The 15,014-nt window shown below is 36.3% G+C and overlaps 1 protein-coding gene across 1 annotated transcript in view; it reads right to left on the bottom strand.

The window, feature by feature from the left end:
- The window catches only part of LOC133217111 (adhesion G-protein coupled receptor V1-like), a gene marked incomplete at its 5' end in the record, with an annotated part of 188,845 nt that overhangs the window by 33,668 nt on the left and 140,163 nt on the right, over positions 1 to 15,014 (bottom strand). Inside the window, one exon of the mRNA XM_061362253.1 lies at positions 4,789 to 4,910. Within this exon, the coding sequence (XP_061218237.1) occupies positions 4,789 to 4,910 (122 nt within the window). The remainder of the gene's footprint in view (positions 1 to 4,788; positions 4,911 to 15,014) is intronic.

The raw sequence follows: 15,014 nt of genomic DNA, 5'->3' as shown, positions 1-15,014 counted from the left end.
AGGTTAAAGCTGTTCCCCATTGTCCTGTCACTACATGTCCTTGAGAGCATGGGGCATGCTTCTGCAACACAGATGCTGCCTGGGTAGGATAATCAAGGGCATACTGCCAGGGAACCCAAAATATCCGCTATCCATAACATACTTCTCCTTTTTATGCTTTTCTAAATTTAGTTTTTATTTTGTAAATTATCTACTGTCCCCCAATAGAGCCTTTGCATGTTTATTCCTGAAGTTACAGGAAAAGGCTTGCTTTCCCCTCCATTCACTAGAATAGCTTGTTCTATAAACTCATCTATGATGGAAACTGTTTCCTACAGGAAGTGCTCAGAAACAATTTGTCCTTAGTAGATGATTTCTCTATCAAGTTCATTTCCTAGGAAACGTATGTCGTAAGGCTAAGCAACCAAACTTAATAACATGCAGTATCCTTCCAGTCTCCTAAGCTGAATCCATTTGGATATCCAGCACATTTTAAGACGTTACGTTCTGCTTCATTACACAGCCTGTATCTTCTGAACAGCGGGGAAGCAGGTTTCTCATAAACTATTTCACGTTCTTCTGTTGGAGAAAACCTCTTAATGAACACCAAATTGCTTTCCAGCTGAAACAAGGCATGTTGTATAATAGAAATGCCCACCAACAAATGCTAAAACCACCTTTTGTTGCACCAAAACAGCCTCATTGTAATATCCACTATCAATTCTGAGAGCTGATGAAGACATAATGTGTAGGATGAGATACCAACAGCATGTACTAAGATATCTATAACCTCTCAAATCATTATTAAAATCTGTTACCCAGTGCTAAGTCCCATTTTCCTACTCGAAACAGCCAGGCTGAGATTAAAGCTTCAAAGGACACTGGAGATGGTTATCTGTGTCATGGACGAACCTGACTCTGCATGCTGACATTTTCTCTAAAGGAGACAATTTGCTGCGTCCGATTATCTGACAAAAATTGTAGATTAAGGAACTTTACCGACTCTACAGCTTGTTGTGTCCCTGTTTTTCTTTGCATGCTGCAATCTAGTTGCCTGAATCATACATAATTGTTTCCATTTCCTGATTAGATAAATGGTAACATTATACCAGGAGAACAATATATGTGGACTGGTTATTTAAAATGTGGGGGTGTTCCAGGAAATCTTTTTTAAACTTGTTTTATTGTAGAGATTTACAAAACACTGAAGCAATCACTTACTAAAACAAACAAATATAAAACCTGTAGTACTGTGAAAAAGCTAGGGTGTTTTTGGTTTTTGGTTTTTTTTTTTTACTGTTCTGAGGGTATCCAACACAAAAAAGGTATCTTTTCCTTTTAAATATTTGGTAACTTTATAGTTCAAAAAATAATTTCCAATATATAGTAATAAATACTCGATGCTGTCTCATAGTTCGTATGTATATGGATTCTATCTGATTACAGTTTATGTCTGAAAACTCTACCAAAGAATAAAAGATGGGTTTAAAACATGAAGTCATATTATCCAGGAAGAGAGTATATATTTTAATGGGTTTTTACGTCTTTTCAATAAAGGAAAATTTATTTTATATTTGAGGTTTTACAGATTCTATAGGGTTAGGAATAACACAAATAACATTTCTCATTTTGATGTGGCAGATTAATATTGATGCAATTTGAATGAAGAAGCTGCAGTATTTTCTGCAGTCCTATTGATATCTACAGTTATTCCCCAGATATTACCATCTATTAATGATAGGTTTGGCAAGAAATCAAATTAATTAATCCCAGTACAAAAGAGATGACATCCAGTGGTGGAGCAGTTGCTTGTGTTGGAAACAAGTTAAAGGAAGAATTATGGGTGATTTGGCATCACCACAAGTATAGAAAATAAGGCTATGTTCCATGAATGGTATTGCACAGCAATGACAACAACACAAGGCAAACTGGCCAGTGGGGGGTGAAGCTTAATTTTTCATTTCCTAGCTTCCCATAAGATTTCAAACAAAGTTTTTGAATATATATTTTCCAGATTGAGGTGGGGATGGGACTGGGGACATGCCTCTGAAAGATTAGAAATGCATTTAACAATAAAGATTAATTGACCTTTGTGCACAGCCTGCTTCAGCATACAGCCTACAGAAGAGTATAGTTCTTGATATTGAAAGTTATTTATGTCAGGTCCTTGAGTACAAGAATAGTATATACAAATGTATATGTATTTTTTAAACAACCTGCTCTAGTAGAAGGTGCCCCTGCCCATGCCAGAAGATTCGAATTAGATGAGCTTTAAGGTCCCTTCCAAAACCATTCTGTGATTTTTTTCAGTTGCATGAAATCATGGTAGAAATATTTCTGAAATTATAATACCCAAAAAAAAAATTCCAGCAGATGCACAGAAGAGTTATATACTACCTCTGCAAGTCTTACAGGCCTTTAACTTTTTTATGGACAAGCAATGTTGATAAGGGACCAGTCAAAAATCAAAGAATAACCAATAAAAGAAAAAAACCCCAAAACAACAACAATTCCTAAAGTTCAAAGATTTTAGAGTGCATGAATGGAAACAAAACTACAGAGAAAGCTTTGAATTGAACCAACTGAAAAACTTCACACAGATTGAGAATATTTCTGTTATAAACTCACTTTTCATGGAATCATGGAATAGCTTGGGTTGGAAGGGACCTTAAAACTCATCTAGTTCCAACCCCCTGCCACAGGCAGGGGCACCTTCCATTAGACCAGATTGCTCCAAGCCCTGTCCAACCTGGCCTTGAACACTGCTAGGAATTAGGCAGCCACAACTTTTATCTGGATCTTTACGAAATCCTAACTTTGGAGTTATTCAGTGGTGTGTCTCTAATAGCAGTCACGACTTAAACATTTTTCTAGGAATTCTATTTTATCTGTGTTTTCATATTACCTGCCATCATACTGGATCACTAGTGCAATAAATCCCCACAAACTAGGCCTCATATTTTATTCAATTGACTTTCAACACCCTGTTTTACTTCTTGATAGTATTACATGAATTGGTGTCATGAAACTGGCAACATTAATTGAAACAACAATAATTCTATGGCTTTGAATTTCACTTGAATTTCAGCCTATATATAGCAGACTAATAGAAAGTCTCTCCTGGCAGTTCCACAGAAGGGTCAACATTCTGGCCAAGAATGACAATTTTCACAGAGTACTCATATCTCTGTTCTCTAAATATGCACTGGCAATAAAGTTGTTTTATTTTAAAGCAAATATCCATGCATACTGCAGTACTCCGACACTGTTTTACCTCTGCCAGAAAATCTCAACTATAATGAATTACCCTTTTAAAACATTTCTATTGGAGATATATCTATGTAACACAAACCCAGACCAGATTGTAGTAATAATTGCTTTCAGGGAGATATTTAGGAAGTACATATAAAAATATATATTTTTATATATATACATATATATACGTGTATATACACAAATATCAGCACACATTTGTGCTTCATATCAGTGAATTAGGCTTCACTATAAGGCTGCAGTAGTTGCAGTTGTAGTGCTAAAACTCCCGTGGGGATTTGCAGGCACTCTGAGATTTTGCAGGGGGAGAGGAAAGGCAGGTGATGTGCTTTGGTACTACTGCCACTCCTGCAGAGCTGTGGCAGCCTCACTGAGAAGAAGTAATTTTATGTCTATGGTGTAGACCATTAATAGAGTAAATCTATTCACCTAACTTCACAGAAAAAAAACCCAAAACATAAATCATAACTAATTTGAGCCAGTATATTCAGAGTAGTTAAATAACAACATATACTGAATAATCAAATGTATTACAAGGAGAATAAGTGACATTTTTTCCTCAGTTTAAAAAAAAACCCTGAAGTCTAAGATGTACATTTTAAAAATATTAAGAAAGCTCCCAACTTTTGAATTAAATTCTAAAATAAATCTGCTTTGTGAAAATTCACAATTAATTATTTTTTATTTTATTCAGTATTTTTTTAATATTGAAAAATAATACATGTTATCACAGATATTTCTGTTATAAATATGGCAGAGGAATATGCACACCATAGATTTGGATATATATTTTTAAAATTTCTCTTAATTTCACTGTTTCAGACATCATTTTCCAATCCATAATATAGTAACCTGCATTCTGTAAACAATTCTGCAGTGCGCAGTGTAGCATTGAATGCAGTGTAATGCAAGTACTGAGTTCAGTGGAAGCACTTACATGTGTAAAATTTTGCAAAGGTCTATTTTATTTTATAAATAAATAATCAACATTCAGTTGTCTGTATTTGATTTTTTCAGTGAAAACGTATTTTTTCATTCTTTTTAATGCTTTACCAATATGTATGCTCATGAGAAAAGCTAACCCCCAAGGCTCACTTCTCATAATAAAAAAATGTCAGTCTTGGGTTGTATAATTTTAAATCTCTGTGGTTTGTTGATTTTTCTGTTTTGTTTGTATTTGTTTTTTTATTAGAGTTAACACAGAAAATTGAAATACCCAGTGTTTTTGCAAAAGCTGCAGTTTACTCAGTAACACATTACATTCAGAAGCAAGCAATTTTCTTTCCCCGTGTATTAGCTATGAAATTAAATCTATGCAATTATACTGCTATTGTTTCAAAACAATGCATCCATTGCCTTAATATGCATTCTATGCTCATTTGAGAAATAAACTGACTACTTAATATTTCCACTGTGTCACAGTGAGTTTCTGGATGTTGCTGAGCTTGTGAAGCTGAAATCTCTACTGTTTTGTGAGCAGTGGAGACAAAGCCCCAGCTCTGCAAGAGGACCAAAGGGGAAGTCACCAGCTCTTACCTGCAGGCTGTTGAAGATGATGAAGAAGACTAACATCCAGAGATGCCGGTAAGCCATGTGCAGTCCTCCCCACAGCCAAGTGACGGAAATCAAGGCAAAGAGGTACAGAACCAAGGGGATCTCTGAAAAACACAAACACAGCATTTCACCCTGGGAAAAACACTTTTTGAAACATTACTGACACAGGACCTGGTTTTGCCATCTCTGTCCAACCTTGGAGTTTGCTGTCCAAATATGGGCATCCCTTCTTCTGCCCCAGATTCTTCAATATGAGGGTGGCGAGACTATGAAGTTGCCCAGGGAAGCTGTGGCTGTCCCATCCCTGGCAGTGTTCAAGGGCAGGTTGGGTGGGGCTTGGAGGAACCTGGTCTAGTGGAAGATGTCCCTGTCTGTGGCAGGGGGTTGGAAATGGATGAGATTTAAGGTACCTTCAAACCAAAACCAGCCTGTGATTCAGTGATATCAATCCACTCCAGCTTGGCCATTTGCAAATAGTGCTGTTTCTGTGCATGCAGGATTGCTAGCTTTCTCCCAGTGGATGGGAGCCCTGGGTACCTGGGGAACTCTAGCAAGACCTGAGGTGTGAGGACTTGAGGTACCCATTGTGTGGATATTGTCAGCACAGCATCTGACCTAAAGGAGATCAAAAGGATCTGTACATGATCAGTACATACAAAACAGGCCCTTTGGAAGACCAGTTCCTTATGAAGAGAAAGCTGGAGGCCAGACTGGATAACCTTAGTTGACATTCAATATCTATCAAGCACCTGAATCACTTCTTCCATGGCAAGGAGAGGTCTGGCCAAAATTTACTACAGGCCTGACTTCCCAGGGATCCCTGATCCCAAACATTACTCTTAATAATACATGTGTATTTTTCAGAGCAGCATGAGGGGAAGAAGATTAAGACTACGTACTTCTGTTATTTATCTGGGATGAACTTGATTTTGTCAATGAACAGAACAGTAATGCAATGTATTTGTCACATCACACTCCAGAGTCACCAGTATCCCTTGCACACAAAGCACCTGTCTCAAAATGCTGTGTGCAAAACAGAAGAATTCTTTGTGCCACCAGTGGACATTGAAACAGCCTTTATTTTAACAGCTACTAATATACATGAGCAACATCACAATGCTTTTACAATAATTAAAAATGCAAAGCCCACAAAAATGGTAGCACAATAAGAAGTAAAGCATAAAGTATTTCTCTTTATCCTACATTCCATGCATTAATGAATGCTTATTAGATGTGTAATTACAATGTTCACAAAAAAGAAAGAAACAGCAAGGAACTGGCAACCTCAAAGTTTCTAAGGTTGTAATAATGAAATGAATAAATTAAAAAAAAAAAACAACCCATACATCAAAAAAATGCTGCTTTTTGTAAATGTAATTCTAAAGGTAAATTCAGTAATTATCTGTAGAGAAACTCATTAATTTATTTGCGCATAGATATTAATGGAATGGTATCAGCTTTTGTTTAAATCTCAGAATCATACAAAATATTTATCTGCCTATGAAATTCAGCTGATATAATGGAGTAGCAATTAATGATCACCTATTAAATTCTAAATGCTGTACACAGACCAAGGTGAACAATGAAGTATTGTCTCCTGTAGTTCGAATAATGATTTGGCTTTGTATTACTTTGCAATTCAGTTCAACTCACGTGGGGCCAGGTGAGAGAAGAAAGCAAATTGTAGGAGGACAAACTGCAGGCAGGAGAACATGCCAGAAGCTAACACACCATGATTTCTGCTTTTAGTGCATAAATATTACCTAAGAAAAAATACTATGATAGAAATCATAACCTAGAACCTCAAGAATGTTGCAGCTATAGATTGCTGTTTACATGAAGCTGAAGGAAATGGACCAATATGGTATACAGATCATATACTTTTGATGTACAATGATCTGACTTTATTATCTTCAAGTGTGTGTGTGAAATTTGATAAATTCAGTGCCATCTCATCAGAATAAAGCTACCACAGCTAAAACCAGAATCAAGCTTACTGAATCTGACAAGACTTCTGTGGAGTGTATCTTAGGTAATGTTCATAAAAACTTATGTAATGAATGTCACTTGTACAAACATGTCAGATTATAGATGCATGCTACTAAGAAAAAGTCTGAAGATACCTGCTTTTTTGTTGTATGCTGAACACTGGTACAGTTTACAATTCTGCTTTTATCTTTCTCAGTAACAATTGCTTTAGTGTCACTATGTAAAGGGTTAATGCAGGATCGAAACTTTGTCAGTATCTAAAGTCTCAGCTGTTTGAATTCTCATCTATTTTATTCAAACAGTTTGTTGTATTTTGATCAAACAAAAACTCAATGACTAGAACAAACATATCAGAATATCAGCAACAATTTAAGTTTGTAAAAACAACACTGCATAAAGGAAAAGGGTGCCAATAAATAGCCTTGAAATAAACCAGAATAGAAAGTCTAGTTATCAGTGGTTTCCTTCATATGGAAAGAAAACCAACGACCCCCTCCCAAACTTCAACTTCGAAAAAAGCTTTTTCTGGGCAGATGAACCTTTACTGATGTGACTTTTAGTCTAAATCCAGTGCAAGCCCCTGCCTTTAGACTACTTGAGTAAACCTTAGCAGATCAAAGACTGCCATGGAATAGTCCACTCTGTATCACTGTGATATAGCTGAGACATAGTCAAGCAGCTCTGTTGGGTATTATATATTCAAACCATGTGAGTCCACATTTTTTTTTACACCATTACCACACCTTTTTTTAACACTAGGAATGATGAAAGATTTTATTTAAGCAACAGTCCACTCACTGCTTAAACATATATATATATGTATGCATACACGTATTGCCATCCTGACTGTTCATGTCCTCTCCCTGAAATATCTTCCCTTTTCCCCATATACAAGCTTAAGAAACACTGGCAGAGTTTATAACTCAGTACAGGTAAATGCAGCTTATGAAACTCTAGTTAACAGTTTTCAGGTTTGAAAACTCACCATAGTCAAGCTTGGCATTTGACTAGGTGAAATTACATGCATTCAACTTACCAAACAACTATGTGCCCACTGTTTCTCATTCTGTTCCATTGTTGAGAAAACATTACTTTCCTTATTAATTCATCTATAAAATTTATTTTTATGCAATGCTTACTTTTCTGAGGGGTGCAGTACATTGCAATCAGTTTTTATGGGTGGCAAACCTGTAGTTTTACTACAGTAGGGGAGCTAGAGTAAACACAAGTTTTTTTCCAGTGATTTACATAGAAAAAATGCTTGTGAGAACTTGAAAAAGAGACTGTAATATTTTCATTTGGATTAGATTACAAAATTAATGAAATGAAAAAGTATTAAAATGATAGACAAATTCAATTACCTCAGTGGGAACCTAAAAGGAGCTGTTAAGGGATATGAAACAGTATCTATCTGGCCTTGCCACCAACAAGGGCAGGAAAAGCTGGCCAGATGTGGTACTTCTCCCAGCAAATCTTCCATTTACAGCTCAGGAGGATCCTGAACCAGTTTCTTTCTCTTTAGCAATCTTCAGACGAAATCATATTGAACCAATTTTGGTGAACTAGGATAATTCAGAATATCCAGTGGCAAGGAACTCCACAGGAACAGCTGAAGATTCAGGTAATAAAATGCCAGATTGCTCAACTGAAACAGCTGTCAGCCTCATGCTTGTTATACGGCTTCCTTATGACAGAAGCAAGAACAAGAAATAAAAGCAAACAAAAACCCCAGAACATTGCCAAACAGCTATGCTTTCATCTACAGTTGTTTTAAATCTCTAACAAAATAAACCCACACTATTTTATATTTCTGCAATAAACCTCACAAACAAAACAAAGGGTATAAGTGACAGTTTTAAGTTTCATCTGCTGCACTGTAAGACATCTGTCCTGACCTATGCAGCTAAATGATCTGATGATGACGCTTATGTGGATATATCTACTGCAACCTAAGCAGGTTGCAGCAGCTTACTGAGGTCCACAAAGAAGTTCGCTACCATAAGACTGTGGTTCAGACACCCTCTGCAAGATTTCAGAAATGAAGTCACGTCTAAGAGGGCTGAGGAGCTGTTGGAGTGAGTTCAGAGATGCTGCGAGGGCTGGATGGAGCAGCTCTGCTCTGGAGACAGGCTGAGAGAGCTGGGCTGGGGCAGCCTGGAGAAGAGAAGGCTCCTTAAGGGGAAGTCTTGGAGCAGCTGCCAGTGCCTAAAGGGAGAAACCTCAAGAGGGGCTTTTGACAAGGGCCGTAGGGACAGGACAAGGGGGGATAGCTTTAACCTGATAGAGGGGAGACTGAGATGAGCTCTTAGGCAGAAGTTCTTCCCCTGTGAGGGTGTTGAGGCCATGGCACAGGTTGCCCAGAGAAGCTGTGGCTGCCCCATCCCTGGTAGTGTTCAAGGCCAGGTTGGAAGAGGCTTGGAGCAACCTGGTTTAGCAGAAGGTGTCCGTGCCCATGGCAGGAGGTTGGAGCTGGATGGGCTTTAAAGTTCCTTTCGGCACAACTTTGTGTTTTCAGCACAAATTTTCTGATTCTACAATACTGGGAATAGTCCCTTCAGAACACCGTGTTCAGTCAAGCAGGCAGGCTTTGGTGATGGCTAACAAGTCATACCCCCAAAAAAACACAATTTTTTTTTTTTTTCAGTTTGAATCAGATTATGTAGCTTAGAAGGTAATGCATTGTTTTCTACTTAGAACAGACATATAATTCAAAAGAAATTTAACTTCATATTCTGGAATGTCCATTTTTCTGTTTCTTCTGTCTCTAGAGTTACAACTACTCCTTAACTTTATGTACTACGTTTTGTTACAAACTGTCAGGTAGACTAGCTGAAGGCTTTCTTCCTTCCTTCTGTACCTGATATTATAGATGAAATTTTTCAGCACAGTGAATCTGTGCAGTAAAATATGTAAATCAAATAGAAAGTAATAAAACTGCAAATTAGTAAATAATAGTAAAACTCTGAAAAGCAATGTTGAATATGTCTTTGCAGCAAACATCTAGATGACTTAACTATGGAATATAAAGAATGCACTACACTTTCATAATGTATCCAAATATTTGTATTCTCACGACTGTCTGGGCCAATATTACGCCTTTTACTATTACCTAAGTGTTTAATTTTTGTTCTAAAAATAGGAAAGTCAATAAAAGAAGCAATTAAATAATACAGCTTTAATGATCTTTTGAGTTTACCTCTAAATATTTATTACGTATCTTCCCCTTAGGTTGTTAAACTGATAATGCAACTTTAATTGTTTTTAATTGTTCTTGGCTAGACATAAAGACCTACTGCAAAAAATGAAAGATCTCTACAAACATTTTTCCTAAGTGATTGGGAAGAAGGTATTGCTTCACAGAATTTCATAGATTTGTGGGATACCTAAATTAGTAAAACATTTACAGACTATTGCTTAAGAACTCATGGTTTTAAGCTTAGCAATAGAACTACAAAAATGCCCCCAAAAATATTTTTTTTAATAAGCTTGAAAAACAGTGCTTCAAATCCTGATGGCTATGTATTCAGTTACTTTTCACAACTGTTGTAGAAAAAGAGTTTGCTAACAGGATTTTGTGGCCAAAAGAAAAAGGCTAACAGATTTCCCCATAGAGCTCAAAGAAGAAAATATTACCACCACCACCACCACTGACATGCAATCAATTTGTGACTCACGACAAAACTTCTGATTCCAGACTGGAATTTTAAGGATGTGAGCAATTTAACAGTAGGTGATACTAAAGGTCAGACAGCATGTCCATGAAGATAGGTGCATGTCCATGAAATCTAATCGGACAAAGCTGTTCCTTAATAATTTATAAAAATAGCGAGCAACAAACCTGTTAAAATATTATTTCTGGTTCATTTATAATTTTTTTATTTGCTGCTCCTTGTGGCAAGAAAGAGCTTGAAAATAAAAAAAAAAAAAAAACAAACAAACACTCCTAAAATAGAAGCATACCTCCCAATAAGCACAAATACTACACCACAGCTATAAATCTTTTTTTTTTTTGCACACTTTCTCATACAACTTTATGGTATAATCAGATGAAAGACCAGGCGTCTTATTATAGCTTATGCTGTTATGCTTATTTAGGGAAAGCGGCAAATCCCAAAACAACAGCAAAACAAAAAAATATAGAAAATTTTGAAATTACTTATTCCATAGAATAAAATTATTTAGAAGTATTATGCAGAATATTAAATGAATGCTAACTTCACAACTGTACAGGCATAACTCATGCAAATCAACTTCCTTCTGCTGATTTCTTTAATGAAAGAAAGCTAATTGTAGCATGTGAAGGGCAAACAATCTGAACTACATGAGGGAGATGATGCACTTAAGTTATTATGTTATTCAGAGCTTTCTTCTTTATTTCTGCTTGTAATTATATTTTTTAATTCTTTCTTACCTGCATTTGTAAAAATGTAGGAGGCAAATGTTTGATTTTCTCCTAATTGCAAAAAAGAAAAGCCCCTCGAGCACTATCAGACTAAATTATTGTATCCACTGTGTGACTGTGATGAATACTGTGAATACTGCACTATCAGACTAAATTATTGTATCCACTGTGTGACTGTGATGAATACTGTGAATACTGTACGTAACTTTAAGTTCCAAGTTAGCCAACATCTGGTTCTCAATTTCTAGATGCATATTGTCATCTCAAGATGAAAGCACTCCTGCAATTCACTGTTCCTTCGATTCTCTTAGATACATGAGATGTATCTTATATAATTTGAGATAAAGATTTTAACATATAGCTCACAGGATAAGGAAGACAAGTAACCACAGGTTTAGATATACATTCTCACTTAGAATCAAAAGCCCTGTCCTCAGCATTGTTTCCTGAGCGCAGAAGCATGGTTGGAATGACTTGTACTTGTATTTTGTAAGGCTTATTTGTTTCTTGAGAAGATCAGATGGTGGTAGGTATACATGGACCATCCAACATGTTGTGTCATGATCAGGAATTGCATACTGCTAAGACAATAAGTATATTAAAGAAATTTATATGAAGGAACATGAAAGAAGGTAGTTAAAATTTTACAGCTAAATATCTAAGGTGTTCTTCATGAAGTTCTGTTTTGGCAACATACAGTTTTAATCTTTAAGTTAATTCTGGCCCATATTACAGTGATGAGATTGGAATCAGGTAAATTCTGCATATTTAAGTGCAGAGCACAGAACTTACGTTTATGTTTAAAACTTATGTTTATGTTGAAGAACTTACATGTTTTTCAACAAATGGAAGTAATCTATTCACAAAGGTATTATCAGAAAAAATGCAGCTGATTTTTCAATTCAAAATTTTTCATTATATTTTCAAACCTTTTTGTGAAATTATGAAAGATTAAGCAAAGAGTTGGAAAATAAAATAATGTATATTGGATTTCCATTCCAATTTTTATATTTGCATATTAAAACTCTCAAGAAAAAACAATCATCTCTTGTTATTTCAGCCAAACACAACCATTCTGCTTTAAACCACCTGATTTCTTTCAAAAACTGTCTTTCTTGTTGCAGACTTAAATATTAGTCCACCCAGAGGCTGTTTAACCAATGCACTCTTCTGGCTTGGCCCCTTTCAAGGCTATCTTTTGAGATGAGAGTTTGTATAAATAGCGAAAGAATCAGTCAATGAAACATATTTGAGGATAGGCTGGCAAACTGAATCAGTTCATCAGTTCAAATTGAAATCTCTTCCAGCAAACTATGAAAATATTCGAAAGAGTTTATGAGGGGTAGAGCTGACATTCCTTGTAAATCAACTTTCACGCTATCTTCCAACAGTCACTTTTGAGGAGGAAATGCTGCCTGCTCTAAGAGATAATTGATTCTTGCCTCTCCCATTGCACTTTCTTCTAGCCTTATACTATTGAAGGAAACTCTCTTAACTAAGCAAGCTGTATCAATCACAACCATGTAAGAAAACCATGACTAGTATAACAGCAATTCTGTAGCAGTAACTGTGCAATCTCACATATTTGGTGTTCCAGACAGGGCAATGAGAAGTGTATGTGCTGCCCAAATTAGGATTTGAAAATTCTATTTATTTGTGTGTATTCTCCACTACAACCTTATTTTAATCATATTCTTTTAAAGTGATATCCCAAACATAAGAAAAGAGTATGATAAGCTCTCTGGTAAGACCACAGCCAAATGTATTAACTACTAATAAAAGGAAAAAATTGCAAGAATGTTAGCTGTCCTTTTTTAAAAGCCTGGAAACTACCAGGACAGTGTAAGATGTGACTCGGGTGAGGAGTACCTCGGGTAAAAGTACAGAACTAGGAAGAATACATGCTTGCCAGCGAAAGAGGTACAACTAATAAATTAGTACCTGTGTATAAACATATGCAAAAAACCCTCAATTGTATCCTATAGTTTTCTGAGAAACTATTTGACTATGTATATAAACACCCTTTTTGCAGTTACCAAGGGGCAAATTTTTTCTTTTAGTTATGTATGGTGAAAACTAGCATTATTACTCTACTTTTAGTAACTAAACTACTTTGGAGACCACTTTAGTGTGGTTAATAAAAAACTGTCTGCTTCTACAGACAAAAAAAAAAAAGAAAAACACTGTAGTGCTGTCTTCTGAAAGATGCTTTCAGAGTCAACAATAGCAGAAAAGAGGGTAAGAAAAAAATTTTACCTAATTTTTAATTTAGCCACTTATATATTTGATTTATTAAAAAAAAAAAAAACACCCCAACAAACAAACCCACAAAACAACTGTATACTCTACAAATGAGGATAAACTTTAATGTTTCTACTCCCATTAAATTTCTATTAAGGCTAGTAATAGCCTTCCTCAAGTAGAGATCACAAATGAGCATTACCAGTTACAGTTTAAGAGGCTTTTTCTACAACCTATGAAATAACCAAAAGAATGTACACTCAGAAGCCAGACACGTATTTTTTTTTCTTTCAGATCTGCATATCCAACCCCTTTTTCTGTTTTATGGTAATATGCAAGCCAAGGACCTTGCTGTTTTTATTTTTATTGGCAGCTTTCTGTAATGTTTTGCATGAATTATTGAAGAATCCATATGGGGTCATCTGTACCACACTGCAAATTTAGCTATCTTTTTACTGGAACTTGCCCCTGTTCTAGTGCAGTCTGGATCAGTCCATGGCAGATGGTAGGGCTGTGTTACTTGTGCTGCTGCTTTGGCCATTCTGGCCACCACCATTCTGCTTCCCTGCATCACTACCAGTGCCAGATGCAGTCACAGGCTTATGGACCACATGTGTAAATGTTTATCCCCACATTTGAAAGTCCCAACACCCATTGCTCTCAGTGTAGTTTTTAACAGCCCATTGTACCGTTCAATTTTCCTGGAGGCTGGTGCATGGTAGGGGGTGTGATATCGGTGAGAACCTGGGATGGGCCAGTAAAAAGATAGCTTTCCCAGAAAGGGAATAAGTAGTACTAGTTTAAATATTTACATGCAAATAGGTGTTTGTATGAATATCTATGTATAAATAGTAATTACATGTCTATAAAAGCCACATTTTCTTTCCTGCAATACTCTCTGCACCATGGAATTTAAATAAACAGGTATCCACAGTAACTAGCAAAAGGATATTTAAAAATATTTTTGTCTATGTTTCACCTCTCTACGTTTGATATGTCAGAATTGCTTACAGTGTCATTCAGCTGGAATTTTATTCTCATTCAGGAAAGGGTAACTACAGGAGAGTAAACAGCTTTCCAAAGCAGTGATTTGGGTGGTTTTTTTTTTCATTACATACTATGCTGATCAAAGTGGGGAAGGTTTGGGCACTGAACCTCAGGCTTGAGGATGGGAAAGGCTTTTTCTTGCTGTAGGAGTACATTGTTGTGGGTGACTGAACAGGACATAAATCAGTATGCAGATGACAGCCAGAGAAATAAGCCACTAAACACAGATAACTGTTGCTTGGTAGCTCCATCTTTCTTCTAGTTTTGGATGAAACAGAGAAACCCTGGCATATTCACTACCATAACAAAACGGCAAAAAAATGAGTGCCTGTGCAACTTCTGGAGGCAACGCTGCCAAAAGTCTTCCCTGCCCCATAGGATCTTGTAAGTGGCACTGAAGCCAGAACTCACTGGGGGTGTGATCCTCTCTGTTGCAGAAGCAAGATATCATCATGCCATGACTGCAGGCAACTTTGCTGTTATGAAAGACATTGTTTCCCACAGCATTCTCTGAGGCTGTTGCAATAAC

The sequence above is a fragment of the Neopsephotus bourkii genome, unplaced genomic scaffold (assembly GCF_033783945.1).
Source record: "Neopsephotus bourkii isolate Nb327-2 ecotype Australia unplaced genomic scaffold, CSIRO-AGI_Nbou_v1 NB_1106, whole genome shotgun sequence".
Taxonomy (NCBI): domain Eukaryota; kingdom Metazoa; phylum Chordata; class Aves; order Psittaciformes; family Psittacidae; genus Neopsephotus; species Neopsephotus bourkii.
The sequence above is the reverse complement of the archived record's forward strand: the minus strand, read 5'-3'. Positions and strand labels throughout refer to the sequence as shown.